Source organism: Pelodiscus sinensis, chromosome 1 (assembly GCF_049634645.1).
Source record: "Pelodiscus sinensis isolate JC-2024 chromosome 1, ASM4963464v1, whole genome shotgun sequence".
Classification (NCBI taxonomy): Eukaryota; Metazoa; Chordata; order Testudines; family Trionychidae; genus Pelodiscus; species Pelodiscus sinensis.
Window position 1 is genome coordinate 148,784,329 of NC_134711.1, and position 17,441 is coordinate 148,801,769.

At 45.9% G+C, this 17,441-nt stretch overlaps 1 protein-coding gene across 3 annotated transcripts in view; it reads right to left on the reverse strand.

Moving 5' to 3' along the window:
* ATP1B1 (ATPase Na+/K+ transporting subunit beta 1) overlaps positions 1-17,441 on the reverse strand; it is a 107,557-nt gene that overhangs the window by 4,857 nt on the left and 85,259 nt on the right. For 2 of the 3 annotated variants that reach the window (XM_075907047.1, XM_075907040.1), the window contains 3 exons: positions 15,942-16,070; positions 2,601-2,756; positions 589-773 (listed from right to left, as the gene is read on the reverse strand). In XM_075907047.1, the coding sequence (XP_075763162.1) occupies positions 589-773; positions 2,601-2,756; positions 15,942-15,999 (399 nt within the window). In that variant the 5' untranslated portion in view covers positions 16,000-16,070. Of the gene's footprint in view, positions 1-588; positions 774-2,600; positions 2,757-15,941; positions 16,071-17,302; positions 17,391-17,441 lie in introns of those variants that run through there. The other variant, XM_025189030.2, reaches the window with a different exon arrangement.

The window sequence follows — 17,441 nt, forward strand, 5'->3', positions numbered from 1 at the left end:
AGACCTGTTTTTCGGATATTACTTTCCCCCGTAAACAATTTCTGAAAATGCCCTAAGGATATTATGCAGTGGAGACTAGGAGATGTAGATAAAATGTTTGCAAATCTCTGCTCTGCAGCTTTAGAGAATATACTTCATTGGACATATGCTTGACTGTCAAGATCTGGCATGTTAGCACCTAACTCCAAGTTTATGTGGTTCCAATAAATGAGCTGCACTTTGACCTGTCTAAAATAGCACAGAATTCTACATGGCTCCAGATCACAGAAGGGCAGGAAAGGTGGGCTCCAGTGTACCTATACCAGCATATTTACATATCATGCTTATACCATTTTCTCTGTGGTGCCAGGTGGGACTGATAACAGCAAGCACAATTAAGAGGATGTGTTTGACCAGTTTTTCTGTAGGAGAACATTAAGTGGAGGATAGGTTTTTACAGGCCTTTCTAGCAATTATTTAAGCCTCACATATACCTTCCAAGGAAGATATTACTAGCTCCATTTTGCAGATGGCTTTTCCTAAGACCAGTCTTCTGTTCCTAGTAGGAAACTACTTGCTCATTACCAGGAAGAGAAAAGAAGCACTTGCCTTTGGTTTGAAGCCTAGAACTCTGTTGAGCTTGACAACGACACATGGTTTTCCATCTCTGTATCCATAGCTGGAATCTGCTATTCCGGAGCAGTTTTCTAGCCATTCACGTTTGAACCGGCAGACTTTCTTCTGACCTTGGGCATTATTAAATGCTCCTCGCATTATGTAGTCATCGGGTTTGTCTAGGATGGAAGGTGGGACAAGGAGAAAAAAGTTTACATGCAGCATGAACTGACATTTGCAGGCTTTGACAGAAAAGCAACAGTTTTTCCTGGGACTGGAATCCTTTGTTTCAGGCCTAGTAGTAATCAACACAGAAACAGAAAGCACCTTCTACCAACTGACCTTATGGACCTGCATCAAGCCACTCAGTAACAGGTTCACTACTGATCTTGGCAAGTCTGTTTTCTACTGGGTGTTTCCACAAATTAAGAACATGTGTGGGCTGCTTCTCTGATCTCTGTGTTTGGGTCACAGGAGGGATTCTGACAAACATATCCTCTCCCCAATGCACCTTCCCCTTCCTTCGAGTTACCACTACATGCAGTCCATTTTAGGTGCTTTGCTGCATTACATTAGGAGGAGAAAAGCTTCTCCATGACCCCACCACCCCTTTCTAAGTGGCCAGGATCAGAGGTGAGGGCTCTCCCCTACAACAGTTGATATCCCACCTAAATCAGGAGATGCATTCAGAGCAGTGCTGTAGGTATTAGCCAAAGCCATCAACTGCAGACGGGAAGGACATCACCGTCCATATCACAAACTCATTCTTGTCAAGCGAGTTAAAGAAAAAAAAAAAAAGAGAGAAAGAGAGAGAGAGAGAGAGATATGACTGACCCGAAGGACAGCTCATCAGCAGGTGTAAACTGATGTAGTGCCACTGAAAGTCCATGGGGCTATACAGATTTACACCAGCTGAATTAGATGGCCAGAGACATGGAAGTGTGCATTCTGCAACTGAGATGTTCTGTCATGGATGGAGATTGGAAACTACTTACAAGCATTTCAAGCCCATTTTAAAAACAAACCTGTTGGCTCATCTGAGATCTACTGGCCACTGTACTTACAGAAAAAAAAAAAACCATTTGGCTATTGTTACTGGAAAGGCTACTTGCTCTGAATTTGAGCCCAGTCACCTGGTTTGGGTCAACATCTACAACAGCCAACATACTGTCCAGTTAGGTACCTATCTCTGCTGGAGTCACAATTTAAATGGCTTCCAGATAACAAGCCCGCCTCTTCTCAGTCTGGCTATTGGAGCAGAGACGGAGCAAGTCAAGAAGAAACGCTTCAGCTACAGATTTCCCTTCAGCCCATGCAGGGTAGGAAAGGCAGTTCAAAGAGACCCAGCAGGGCTGTCAGCATGTCTCAGACACCACAGTGGCCAGGGAAAGGCACACTTCCTCTCACTAACCACTTTTGGACACAGATTTAAATTCTTAACTCAAATTTGGGCACATAGGTGTGGAGCTGTCATATGAGCTCAGCAACAGCCTAACTATTCAGTAGCAGCAGAGAACAGGAAAACCCCTATTGTCTTTGAGGGGAAGAGAGAAGGACCAATGCCCAGTGCTTTTCACAACCCCACCCACGATCTTGTCAGCATTCACCAGTGAAGCTCCCCATCTCATGCATCCTACCTGGACAATGAGCCAGCCACGAGCAACTCTAGGACCAGCTCATTCATCTGAGAGGCTAACGATAATCATCATGCTGCTGGTCACTATGAAATAGGGATGTGAACTGGTAACCGGTTACCTGGCAAGCATCACCCTTACTGGCAGATCCTACTGGGTAATCGTTAACTGATCTCCTCTCCTCCCCTGCAGGGGGCTGGGAGCCGGCCCCAGAAGCCTGCCTCATGCTACGAAAGAGATGCTTTACCGGGCTTACAGCAACAGCATCAACAGTGGCCAATATTATCTTGATGGATGCATTTAGGAGAGGATGGTTAACAGCCTCCTGCAATGTGACAACAATAGGAAATTCATATCTAGGAGTCTACTTACCAGCACAAGTGTCAAATATCATATCGCTGGCTTGTTGATCACTGTCATAGTTCTTCAAGAATTTGTTAAGGCCCTCCACATACTGTCCATAACTTTGGGGATCAGAAATAGAAAAGGAAATTTCTGTTTTTAGTACCTGCGGGATCAGTGTTAGTCCTAAGGAAAAAGAAAAATAGGAAATGAGATTAAATACCCAAAAGTCTCATGGCCTCAAGGCAACATTATATGTACATGAAATAGTCCGTTCTTGTATACACTTAACTCAGATTTCAGAGCCTGCACAACCCATTCCTACTAAGTTCCTTCAGATTTTAGCTCATTTGGAGGGGATAGGTTTACCCAATGTAGCCACTGCTTTCATTGTTGGCCCAGAATGCTGTCAACATTAGTGCAAGGGGCAGCATTTTGGGTCACTGCACATGTGTGGTTTTTAACTACACTTTCAACATTTGTATCCAGCACTGTTGCTCTCTACCAGTTGTGCACACGCTAATCCAACCCAGACCTGGCTCAGCTGCACAAGATGTAAGCTGAAAGCAGCCTGCTGTCGATGAGTGTACAGCAGCACAAGAGCCCATGGTGCAGGGCCCAAGCAAGCTGGCTCGAGATACCTCCCAAACACTCCAACACATTCCAATCGTGTGCTATCCTGAATGGGACCTTAAGATAGGTAAGGAAGAGCACAGACTTGTCCTAAGCCAGAGGTGGGCAATAGTAGTTGATGGGGGTATGCCAAGATTTTGGAAAATGGTTGAAGGCTGCACTCTTCCATGATATTAATGGAAGAGGTGCGGGATCTGGGATGGAGGCTGGGTGAAGAAGGGAGCTTGGGGTAAGGGGTATAAGTGCAGGAGGGAGTGTAGAGTCTGGGAGGGAGTTTGGGTGAAGGACCTGGTTGTGACCTGGGGCACTGGACTGGTGTGCAGGGGTTTAGGCTGTGACCTAGGACAGGAAGGGGTTGTGATCTAGGGTTCAGGAGTTTGGGCTGTGACCTGAGGCAGGGGACTGGGATATGGGAGGAGGTACAGGGGTTTGGTTTGGGACCTGAAGCAGGGGATTGGGGTACAGGGGTTTGGGATGTAACCTAGGACAGGAGGGGGTTGTGACCTGCGACAGTTTTGGGGTGCAAGGTCTGGGAGGGGGATGGAGGATTTGGGTTATATGGAGTAAGGGAGCAGGAGTGTGGCGGCGGAGAGAGGGAGGGGCTGAAGTGCCAGAGGCAGGCTCTGGCCAGGAGACTTACCTGGGTGACTCCCAGCCAGCAGCCCAAAATGTTTGAGGCAGCCTCCCTGTCTGCCCCACCCCATGAACAGGCTGCAGGGGCCACTTGCATGTGTGAATAAGTACTAGCTGGGGGGAGGGGGGGGGGAAGAGAAGAGAAGGAGGAAAGCATGGTGCTTTGTGTGCTGCCTGTTATTCAAACAGGCAGCTCCCATTGGCCAGAAACTGGCCAATGGGATTGTCCGAGGAGGTGGAGGCAGCTCATGAAGCCTTCTTCCCCTCCCCCTCCAGGCTCACAGGTGTGCAAGAAAAATAGCCCAGCAGCTGCATTTCTGAGCAGCATGCAGGTGGGGCTCCCCACTGTGTCCATGGGCTGGATCCAGTGGCTTGGCAGGCCACATCCAGCCCACAGGTTGTATTTTGCCCAGCTCTGGCCTAAGCTCTGAGATGCCTCAGAGAGATTCTAGTTTCTAGAAGTGCCTAAATGAGCAAGAAGCCTAAATCCCACTGAGTTCCAATACCATTTAGGTGCTTGAAACTTTTACTTAATTCCTTGGAGGCAACCCGCCTTCTGACTGGCCACTTTTGCAGCCAGAGATCCTGTTAATCTTGCACTGAGCCCAGCTGAGCACTCCATCGTCCCAAGTCACTTGCACCCTTCTCCACTCTCACCCCAGGATGGGCCCCTCTATGTCAACGCTCTCGGCCCATTCCACCTACTCAAGCCCTCCACCAGCAAGTCCCCCCTGCCTGCACTCCTGCCCCACCCACCAATAAAATAGTCCAGCCCCTTCCTTCCATCCCTAGCCCCACTTCTGTCCCCCATTCCTACCCCCGCCCATCCTCCCTAACCCCTCCTCTTCCCCACCCCACACTGGGTATGAGGCTAGTTAATCTAAATTTAACATATCGAACAGTTGATGGGATTTCCTCCCCTCCCCCACTGCCCCTGTGGGGCTTCTGCTTTGGATATTCTATGGGGCTCTTGTACATTTAAAAAACAGAATTGCAGCAGAACTGGTATCTGCTTCAGTCCCCACTCGTGCCATTTCCCGCTGTGCTTCTACCTCCCCTGCCCTCCATGGAGATGGTACTGGGGGGGGGGGGGGGGGGGAACGGGATTTTAGGCAGGCCTCCCCCCCCTCCATTGCTTCCTCTCTATGATAGAGGCAGCAAGGGGGGAGGAGAGTAACTAGTCGTATTACTAGTCGACTATCAGATAAGCCTTTGCTAATCGGATAGTCGACTGGTTACTTGCATCCTACTGCTGATCCCTACACCCACCTCTTTCCTCCATATTCCTATACCCCCATCCTTCCCTAACCCCTCCCCTCTGTACACGCAACCGCCTGTCCCCCTGCCTCCATTCTTATATCCCTCTCACAATCCCCCCACCCATTCCCACACACATCCTTATCCCTTTTCCTCCCTCCCTATGCTCACCCTGCTCCCTCCCACCAACAGGCAACCTAACCAGTGAAGAAACAGCACCAGGCCCATATGCAGGAATTTCAGAAGGGCTGGGGCTGCTACAGGTGCTGTGACAGCAGGATCAGGGCAGCTGCCTGGAGAGAAGGGGCAGCAAAGAGGCCATTTCTAGGGTGCTGTGATGTGGGGAAGGGGTATGTCTGTGGGCAAAGGAAATGGAAAGGAGGCAGAGGGAGAAGCTGGAGGAAGGGGCAGAGACCAGGGGGTTCCTTTGGGATGCCAGGGTGAGAAGGGGGGATGGGAGTCTGAAGGGCTGAGGACACACATGGAGGATGGAAAGAGGGCCAGGGAGCCATGCAGTGAGGGGGGTCTCCACGCACCACCATGCAGACACACCCCTCCCACCCCCTGCATCCACCTGGCTACCCTGCCCCCACTGGGTCAGGTTGGCAGCTGCTCCAACACTGCTGAGCCTCCCCTCTGTGATGCCTCAGGGATTGCCGGCTTGCAGCTGCAAGTTCCACCAGGATGGCTCAGCGCTAGTGCAGCCACTCGGGGTGTGGAGGAGGACAGGGTGGTGGGCAGCTGGGGACATGGAGCCTACCTCCGTTCCTGGTGTAAGTGGGCTGCGCCCCAGGCCTCACACTAGCTGAAGGGGGGGCAGAGAGCTTGGGAGGAGCATGGGCTTTGTGGCCCCCATCCCCAGGCAGCAAGCCAAAGCTTAGCCCATCCCATGCACACAGTAGCACACCACAGGCAGCCACCAGAAGGGGACATGGCACAGTGGTTGCTTCCCCCGAGCAGGGGGCCAGCCCAGCGCACAGCCAGCACCTTCCCTTAGCCACCAGGCCCCACATCATAGAATCAGAGCTGGAAAAGACCTCACAAGGTCATCAAGTCCAGCCCCCTGCTCAAGGCAGGGCCAGTCCCAATGTTACTTCCCCATGGGCCTGCTCTCACGTGGCGCCGCTGGGAAAGCCTCCAATGTCCCCAGGTCCAGCTGCCCCGAGCCTCTACCTGGAGTTTCCCCCTCTGAGCAATGGGAGCAGCGGTGCTGCAGCCCCATTCTCTTGCAGCGGGCTGATCCGGAGCAGTGACCAGGCTATGGATGGAATCGCTCCCTGCCCCGGACACTGTTCAGGGACCGGCAAATCCGCCTGGTAGCCCAGTCTGGGCAGATCCTGCCTCCAAATAGTCCTGCCTGCTCAGCTCTGGCTTGCAGCCTTTCGAGAGGCACAGTCTGCCCAGGTCGGGCTGCCAGGTGGCTTTTGCCGATTCCCGAACAGTGTCTGCGGCAGGAAGGCTAAGAGACGCAGAGTGATGTGATCACGTCACTCTGTCGTCCTGCAGGAAAAAAAAATATTATGAATAATAGGGGGGGGGGGGGGGGGGGAGATTATGCAGATAGAACAACTCAAGGTTGGAAGAGTGAGATGGTTTCTAAGAATATGCCTAAAATCCACTAGGGGAAGACGTGGATTTAGGAAGCAACACAGGCAATGTTTCCTCTAATCTTTTGCATCCATGTGCAGAATAATGTTATGTGCACCACCAGCAGAAACAAAACCCTACCTGTGGGCACTCTGCTAATAAGCTGGGTGGCCTCTGAATCTCTCAAGTGGCTGCACAAATGCCATTTACAGGGAACACTGAAGTTAGCAATCCAGGATCTAGTTATTTAGAGGCGCCTCTAAGCCAACAGCAAGAGACTTAGTATCTGAACTTTAGCTCATCTAAGGGAACTGAAGAACCCTCCTCCACTGCTTCTGCTCTGCTAGAACAGCTCCAAACCTGGAGACAGAGGGACACACACTTGGCTTTTTCATTACAGCCTTCTAAAAATCTGAGCCAGAAGGGGTGGTAGAGAAAAAAAATTGATTGTTGTCCTCTCACATTTAGCAAGGAAAATTGGTCTTGGTGTAACACTGCTCTCAAACTTCAGCTCAAAATGCAATTAAGATGTTTCGCTTCCCTGCCACTCTCTTAACTGAGGAAGAAGAATGCATGTGGACAGCAGCCTTGGATTAAACCAAACTGGGAAGATCTATTCTGACAGCAGGACAAAATTCCCTCCCATGGTGAATGATGGAACACAGGAGGAAAATCAGAACCAGAGAACGCTCCATTCTTCAGTGAACTAGCCGTTTCATTTTTACAAGCCTTAAATGGTGAAGTTTCACTGCTAAGCATTGGTTTGCTCTTACAAGTTAGACTGACCTGGCTACACCAATGAAGGCTTTGACGTTTTTGCACCCTCGGGGCCAACGTCAGGTTGAACTAATCCCCAGCGGAGATGCAGCAGGGTTGATGGATCTATACCGCAGTGCTGCAGCATTGATACTGTGGCACTGGAGGTGGAAGTTGTGCTACGTCACACTGCTCATCTGCTGCGATCCGAGCAACATGAGGCTGTCCAGGCAGATCACTAAAGTCACACATGCAGGATCAGAAGGCTGACAGCTACATGGAAGTGGGGGGCAGAACTGAATGTCAGCCAGGCATCCTGAACACTACTCCAGCCCCATGTAGCCTCTGCACTTTACAAGCAAAATTTACTTGCATGAGCTCAGAGCACAGGCAAACCATTACCTGTGCACTCTAGAAAGTACTATACATCCTCCCCCCTCCTACTGATCTCCTCTGGGCTCTGTGCACAGAAACAGTACTGACTGCCTCCGTTTGATCGGTGTAAATGGGAACATCATCCCTTGAGTAGAACACTGCCTTTGAGTCCAGAACTCGGGGTTCCTTGATCTCTATTACCCCAGAGGCAAGGATTTGAGGCAGGAGGGAGAAGGCTGAGGTAAAGGGGAATAAACAGACGTTACATGTACAAAGGGAAAACAATTCCCTTAGTCATTATAAAAAAATTTATTAAATATTTGCACTCACATGAGGCCTGGGTTACATTAATTTAATGCTTTGATGCTGAAGTTTAAAATAATGGGAACCACAGTTCCTGCTGCTTTTGCAGCAGCCTCTGCCACAAACTGTAGGATCACTCGGGACCTGGTTACTTTCAGCCCGTCGCCTTTGCTTTTCAAGCACAAGCAGAGTGGCATTTGCTTTGACAACTTTCACACAAGTGTTTTGCCAACAATATTTTCTCCAATACAGGCTGAAGCTACTCAGCTGCCTACACAGGATCACAATTCCAGCAGGTCTTTTCAAAGCCAGTTGAGTATTTTTGCTTATCCCCCACTTCTTCCCTCCTCCCCCACCTCCTCCCAAAGTTGGAATTTGTAACCTAGGAGACAAAGATTGGCTTTTGTGTCCCCCCCCCCCCCCCCCCCCCCCCCCGCCCTGCAGGCAGCCCCCAGGAGCCAAAGATAGCTAGACGGCCAATCAGCAGAGCTTCTGGTTTCAAGTTTTATTCCAGGAAGCAATTCTAGCCTTCTCTTAGTTCTCCCTTTCATGTATTTTGGCCTGGCTGGTTATTACAAATTGGGAACTAAGTTACCTTCTCCACTAGCAGAATTAAATCCTATCAAAATTACAATTCTTTGTACAGTCTGACAATCATTTCTTTTCTAGAAAATGTCAGCTTTGCTAGCTACACAAAACCCTTTTTGATAAATATAGCATGTTAGCAAAGTAGCTTTTAACCCCTTCCCTCCCACTCAGCTTGTGAATATTAACACACTAGTATCAGAGAGGAAGCCGTGTTAATTGTTGTTTATGCAGATTCAGACTAACATACTAGTCATTTGACATCAGCATGTGAGCTTCGGGCAACACCATTAATTTCAACTGATGTAAGCTTGTAGGAAAGTCTCATGCCCCATTCTTCTCCCTGTCCTGGCAACTGAGAACACAAATGAAGCCTAGCAGAATATCATATAGAAGCTGTAAAGTGCTCACTACAGTGTCAGACAATTCAAGCTTTGTACTTGGTTTGGTGCACACAGACACACAGGGCTGGCCCACATCATTGTGGCACCTGAGGCAGGGAGCTCAAATGACACCTCCATACCCCCTCGCTTGGGCCAAAACTTTGAAAGGTCTCAGCCAGCCAGCCCAGGATCTTGTTCAGGCAGTTAACTGGTTAAATGCTAGGCAAATCTAGCATTTAACCGGTTAACTGATTAACCGGGATTTAATATCCTAATTTATATTCCAATGGATTTTATTTATATATGCAATTTTGCAGTAATAGTGTGCTGTGACACATTTGTATTATGTCTAATTTTGTGAGTCAGTAATCTCTTAAATGAGGTGAAACTTGGAGTTACACAAGACAAATCAGACTCCTGAAAGGGATACAGTAGAGAGGAAAGGTTGAGAGCTACTGCCCTATATCAGAAAGGCACTATTGGCTCTTCTGTCCAACTCCCAAAATTTAATAGGAGCCTAGCAGCTAGTGCACTACAGAATAGTCTCTGGTTTCCCATCCTCCCAAGGGCTCATCCCATGGCCCCAGGCAAACCACTTAGGCCCAGTCAGCAAAGCACTTGAACATATTCCTTAATTATATTCCCTTCAATAGCGCTGATGTGTGTGCTTAAGAAAAAGCATGTGCTTATGGTGCTTTTGAGACTTGGGACCTTAATCTCTCCTATCAGAGAGGTGGCCATCTATAACAACGAGGAATCCTGTGGCACTGTAAAGTCTAGCCGACCTATTTGGGCATAAACTTTCATGGGCAAAAGCCAACTGTGTCAGACACTGCATCTGACAAAGTGGGCAAACCCACATAAGCTTCTGCCCAAATAAACTGGACAGTCTTTACAGTGCCACAGGACTCGGTTGTTCTTAATCTCACCTGTGCCTCATCTTACCTATTGGAGGATAGGAATACAAGTGTTAAGTAATCCTCACAGCATCCCTGTGAAATCAAATCACTGGTTTTCCCTTCCCCATCTCACCCATGTTACTAACAATAGTGAGAGGGCCTAACTTACACTTATTATATCCCACCGTGTGCCCAGCCTTCTAATTTTTGCCAACAAACATTCAGCCACCCAAAAGAAATGCTTTTCAATACTCTTAAGAGAGGCAACAGCTCAGCCCACAAGAACATTCCCACAAGAGAGCAGTGTGAGCACATTTAATGGGAAGCAAAATGTTTAAATGGCAAGAGAAGAAACTTGTATAAAGTGCTGGGCTTTTCCCCATAGAAAGAGTTGACAGGGAAATACTGTAGTTTGGGGGAAGACATTAAATGAGGAACTTGGCTGTAACTATAGCGAGTAGTGTTGCTTCATAACACTGTGGTCATTGCCAGTTAAAGACAATTGTGGACTTAAGAGGGCACACTAAGTGCAGATGAATCTGGCATACACAGATCTACAACAGTCATGGGTAATGGGTAATGTAGACAACTTCCTGGGGCTGTGACATAGCTGCCCAGCTTTCTGGCCTCCAGGCATTCCAGCCAAGAAGGGTGGGGCCACACTAACCACTGGAACGGGGGAGACTAAGGGGCATGGGGACGTTCAGGGCAGTACCTTGTGGGAGAGGGCGGGTGAAGTGGTTGCGAAAGGGGCAGTGCATCCGCTTGCCTTTCCCAGCTGGGCGCTACAGTTATTCTTAGCAAGCTACTGCCCTCAAGATCTTGTGAGGTTTAGTAAGCTTAGGAAAAACCCACACTAAGACAGAACAAATTTAAAACTCTGATATACTGGGGCCACTCCTATTTTCTAGATGCCCCCTCTAGGAAAACATGTGCTCACTTTCTCAACGCGGCTGAGCAACCAGGTTCCCGCTGCAGTTTATGCTGCACAGATTCCCCTCTTAAGAGGTGAGACACAGAAGATGATGTAACATGCTGCCTGCAGAGAACTCTCTCCAGGATGGTTGCAAACTCACCAGCTAAAATACAGAGACCTCTATTTCATGTACTGCTGCTATGTAAGCTAAGTGAGCCAATCAGGCACTATGTACCAGAACAGCCTTTTCCATTACACCACTTCACAGGCAAAGAAGGGAGTGGTTTAAAGTGCCAGGAACCCTTTTTAAGGACTATGATCTGACAGAAGTCTTTTCTGCCACAGTTTCTGAAGGGAGCCTCTTCTTGTGAGGTGTGGAGTGGCCTGCCCCTCCCCGGAGCCAGTGGAGGGTATGCACAATACTTCATAGGATCAAACAGCAAGAACAGAAATACACAGATAAACTGATACTATTTTTACGGTGTGCTACACCAACGTTTAAAACAAAATGTTCTATTCCATCACACATCAGCACTTTAACCAAATACTGCACTTAAATAGGGTTTAGAATTCTATATGCATTTTCCTCTTGTACTTTTAAAAGAGGGTCAGTTTGCTGTAGTCACAATGTTGGACATTCATTCCATCACAATCCCCTGGAAAAGCAATGTTTTATGGATAGATACAAAATTTTAGTTTGGTCTCTGTGTGAGCATAGTCTCTCTAGTGTGTTAAATGCACACAGTAATTAGCATAGTAATACCATCTGGTATAGAAATGGCACTTTCTATCTCTGAATGGTATACCCACGTCAATATCACCCAGTAAAGAGCAGCACAATTCTGATTTCATGACAGCAATAGCATTTTTACAGAGCAGTGAAGCGAACTCACAGCATTTATATAACATTATCTTCCGCAGATCTTAAAACTTGTCCTTCTAAAGCATTTATTTCCCCTTTCTCCAATTTGCAAAATGGTACAAAGGAGTCACAGCCAGAGACGGCAACAAAAGTCAGATTTTCTATCTCCTAGTCCTGTAACCCTGTGATTTCTGTATTTATTGCTAGTACATTTAGTGATTAAAGTTGCCCGTTACTTTATTCCACTGCCCCCACATAGATCATTAAAATTCCTGGGCACATGCTATTTACTGGGTAATATTGATTTGTATTTTATGTGGTCAATAATATCCAGTGAAACAAAATTTATGTTTTATATATTCTCCCTCTAACAAAAAAGTTCTACTTGACCATTTTCCAGTAGGATAGTAAATTTTATTCATCACCACTGTGATCGATAAGAGTCCAGTGAGATTTTGTAGCTCGGCTGGTCAATTCATCACCATTTTGCAAAGTTGATGTAATATTAACTCATACTTCCATAACTGAGAAAGATATATTCAGAGGTCAAACAAACAGCAACTGCACCATTGTATATGATGAGCACTACACTTTATTTCTGGGCTTGCAAGAGGATGCAAGGCTTATGTACACTTACTCCCTGCTAATGTGCAAGTGACCTCTACTGTCCAGTCAAGGAAGAGCAAATACCAACTTGTTCCAGGAGCCAGAAGGATGCTTGCCCCAATTTAGGGTCTTTTAACCCATTCAGTGCACTAATGTTAAAGTCTTGGGGCTTAAAACATCCGTAATAGGAAACAGGAAGGAAGGACATACATATTAAAGGACAGTCTGTTCTTGACTGTGAAATGGAATGTTGTCATGTTGGTACCATTTGCATACACAGACTCTGTATGCTCAAAATTCCCAAGTCTTCAGAAAAATCAATGCCTGCGACCTTTGCTTAAAAATGAAGCCACTTTGATTTGTACAGTGACATGGATTAATGTCATGAAACCAACCCACCTTCCAATTGTTTTGTTTAAAGGTTTTTTGTACAACATTTAAGAACTAGTCAGTGCTGTACAGATTAAAGTTTTATAAAAAAAACCAACCCTTTCAACTCTCAATCTCAAATTAGTAGTCGTTTTGAAAGTCTACCACTAAAGTGGAAACACTGATAAATTTAGATAGTGCAAGCAGACCATGTGACGTCAGACTGTCCAGCAGGTCAATATGGACATGACAATCTAACTCCCGGCTCTTCAAATTTCTTCATCTTGTGTATTTCCAGAGAGTGTAGTTTTCTGGGGCAATTTTTTTTCCCCATCAAAAGCAAATTGTTCCTCCAAAACTAATACATATGAGGTGCAGTGCTTGCTCTCATTATCCTAATAGCCACGATTAATGCTATAGTATATTATCCATTTTTCCCTCTGGTGCCCCATCAAAAAAAAATTCTGCTGATTGTTGACCTAAGTAATGAGTTTTCTCTTGCAAATCATAGAATCATAGAATACTAGGACTGGAAAGGATCTCGAGAGGTCATCGAGTCCAGTCCCCTGCCCTCATGGCAGGACCAAGTACTCTCTAGACCATCCCTGATAGACATTTATCTAACCTACTCTTAAATATCCCCACAGATGGAGATTCCACAACCTCCCTGAGCAATTTATTCCAGAGTTTAACCACCCTGACAGTTAGGAACTTTTTCCTAACGTCCAACCTAAACCTCCCTTGCTACAGTTTAAGCCCATTGCTTCTTGTTCTATCCTCAGAGGCCAAGATGAACAAGTTTTCTCCCTCCTCCTTATGATACCCTTTTAGAGAACTGAAAACTGCTATCATGTCCCCCCTCAATCTTCTCTTTTCCAAACTAAAACCCAATTCTTTCAGCCTTCCTTCATAGGTCATGTTCTCTAGACCTTTAATCATTCTTGTTGCTCTTCTCTGGACCCTCTCCATTTTCTCCACATCTTTCTTGAAATGCGGTGCCCAGAACTGGACACAATACTCCAACTGAAGCCTAACCAGCGCAGAGTAGAGCGGAAGAATAACTTCTCATGTCTTGCTCACAATACACCTGTTAATGCATCCCAGAATCATGTTTGCTTTTTTTGCAACAGCATCACACTGCTGACTCATTCAGTTTGTGGTCCACAATAACCCCTAGATCCCTTTCTGCCGTACTCTTTCCTAGACAGTTGCTACCCATTCTGTATGTGTGAAACTGATTGTTCCTTCCCAAGTGGAGCACTTTGCATTTTTCTTTATTAAATTTCATTCTGTTTACCTCAGGCCATTTCTCCAATTTGTCCAGATCATTTTGAATTATGACCCTATCCTGCAAAGCAGTTGCAACCCCTCCCAGCTTGCTATCATCTGCAAACTTAATAAGCGTACTTTCTATGCCAAAGTCTAAATCATTGATGAAGATATTGGAGAGCCGGTCCCAAAACAGACCCCTGCGGAACCCCACTTGTTATACCTTTCCAGCAGGATTGAGAACCATTAACTACTCTCTGAGTACGGTTATCCAGCCAGTTATGCACCCACCTCATAGTAGCCCCATCTAAGTTGTATTTGCCTAGTTTATTGATAAGAATATCATGTGAGACTGTATCAAATGCCTTAATAAAGTCTAGGTATACCACATCCACTGCTTCTCCCTTATCCACAAGACTCGTTATTCTATCAAAGATGTCAAAGCCAGATGTTGGGATGGGGTGAGGCAAATGTTTCAGCACCTGGGGTGACATTTACTCCTTCTGAGGCATCACAAAAACCCAGTCTGAGTTTCATCCTTCGGAAACAGCTTCCTTTAAAAAAATGTTGATGGTGAAGCTTCTGGAGGATATGCACCTTTTGATTTTTGCTTCGAGTGATTATATAGGCTAGACCAGTGGTGCTCAATTTTTCCAGGCTACTGTACCTTTTTTCCCCCAGGAGTCTGATTTCTTATATATCACCAAGTCTCACCTCATTTAAAAACTACTTCTTTACAATAATCAGAAATAAAAATACAAAATGTCACAGCACATTGTTACTGAAATATGGCTTGCTTTCTCACTTTTACCATGTAATTAATAAAACAAATCCAATAGGAATATAAATATTGTAATTTATATTCCAGTGCACAGAGCAGTATAAACAAGTTGGTGTGACATTTTAGTTTGTGCAGATACTACCAGTGCTTTTTACATAGCCTGTTGTAGAACTAGGCAAATATCTTCAGGTGTTAAGTACTCTTGGAAACGCATGTACCCCTGGTTGAAAGCTGCTGGGCTAGAAAAATATCCTTGCTTAGCTAGAATATAGCTTGCTGCAGCAGGTTCTCCTGCACAAGAGCCTTGCCTGCAGCCTCACAATTGTCCCTTAAATACCCACTGTTATTAAAAGCTTCTGAACTGTTACACAGCAAGCGGTGAGAGACAGAGACAAATCGTTACCATCCCCAATGCCAAGCAGCCTCAAGGTCATTTGTAATGTGGGAAAGCAGCAGTTGCAAGACTCCTCCCTCTACACACTCATGTCCTACCAGTCACTGACTTTTAGTAAGAGCCAGACGGCATAACAGACTGGATCTGACAAAGCGGGGAATCTGCTGCACTGCCAAGGCATTCTCTCTGCTTTGACCTAAAGCAAACTGTTCAGAGATGCTGCCTAATTGATCGCTCTCTTTTTAAACTGATGCTGTATTTCACCCAGTAGCGACAGGCTGTTCATTCGCTACCGTTCATTCAAACAAAAGAACACTAAATCCGTGTGTGTGTGTGTGTCACTTCCTCCCCCCCTCCAAATGTCCAAGACACTATAAGCATGAGGTTATTTAAGCCTCTAAAAACCCTGAGATATTGATATTGTTTCCCTCATGTCACCAATGCATTAAACAAGAGAAAGAGTGGAGCAAATCATCCATGATCACCACTCGATATAAAGGGGCAGACATGAAAATAGGAACCCATGAATCCTGACAGCCTCACTTCTACCCATTGCAAACACTTTTCCCTTAAGAGCAAAATACAATGCTGCGAACATAGGTTGAGAAGAGACACAGACCTGCTTGATATTTGTGAAAAGGCTGACCTGCATTCTACAGCAATGGAATAATATTCCATTATCACTCCCAAGTGAGCAATAAAATGATCCTGCTTGAAGTGACTTGCACAGTCAAGCAGAGGCCTGCTTTATATTTAAAATTACCTGGTGGTGCCACTCGATCCTGATATTTAGGTTCAAATTCACTGATCGTGAACAACATCACTTGAATGGTCCCAATGAATATGCCAGCCAGGCAGCCATAGAAGATCAGGTAGAAGAGAAGGATCTTAACTGCAAGAGAACAGAGAGAATAATCAAGCCCTTGGTGCAACCATGTGTCAGACAGCGAGAAACGTATTTGTGTGGTACCCGTGACTAGGAGCCCTCGTCATAGACCAGGGCCCTGTACAAGCAGAACTATTTTCACATTTTATACATGTCACATTCTAACGTATTAAAGATTACAAGCCAACTTTTTTTGTTAAAAACATACGAAGGTTAGAAGTTCTTTAAAATTGTAAGAGATACTTGTTTCCTAGTTGCTTTATGAGGGGCTGGTTTTCAGCAAAGCAAGCCCCTGTGATAGTAAAAGACATCTTGGAAGTGCCTGTCCTTTAGATGTTCAGCACTGCCACAACCTCACTGACATCAGCTCCTTGTTAGCATTGAATCTTGGTGCTGGAAATTCCAAATGAATTAGCATTTCAAACTCAAATGAATTCCATAGGGATTTGGGTGCCTAATTCTTTTAGGATTCCTTGAGAAATCCCCACTTCAACTATGGGCCTAATCCCACACCCATTACAGCCAATGAGAGATTACTAGAAGCAGAATTAGGCCTCATTTTATGTATTGTCTAGTTGACTCCAGGTGCAGAGAAGGCACCATAGCATTGCTGTAGTTTGACAATTTCTTATAATGCAGCCAGGGTTTTATTTATCACACCATCCAGCTGAAACAGCTAATTATACAACCCGATTAAATCATGTTGAGTCTAAAGAAAAGGGAGGGTCTAAATCAAACACACAAGACAATAAAAAGGAACACACCGCTACTTGGAATCTGGGTATCAGTTACTGGTTTACAAGGATTATCTCATCTGATTAACTGCATAGTAACATGCTGTACTAGGCATCACCAGGCAGCCTACAGGAAGGATAAAGCAGTCCATGCCAAGCAACTATATGCTAATCAAGAGACCAGTAACAGCAAATGCAAATACAGTCAGAGGCAACAGATGATTTGAGAGGAAACCTATCTGACTTCAGAATGCCCTAGGTCTGACTGTCACTCTAAAACAAAGACTCCTCTGAATGGAGTGAAAATAGATGTGGGGGAGGGAAGCACAAGAGTTCTGGGAGAAGAAAGCTTTCCTCCAGTGCTCAATCACAGAAAAGCAGCCCAGTTCAAAATACAATTCCCTTCTCTGGTGGCTTTTAATTATTTTCAGACTTTGAAAGTAACAATAGCAGGAATGGGCAAGACAGAATGGGAAAAAAAATCTAAGATAGCGGAGCCCTGACCTTCAACTTCCTCCTTCCACACTGGGGCAGGGCAGCAGGAAATTAATGAAATTCCAACTGTCCTCGGCAGCATTATGTTCTGGCACACTCAGAGTTAATCACACTCTTTCGTATCCAGGAAGCTCTAGGCAAACGGTTG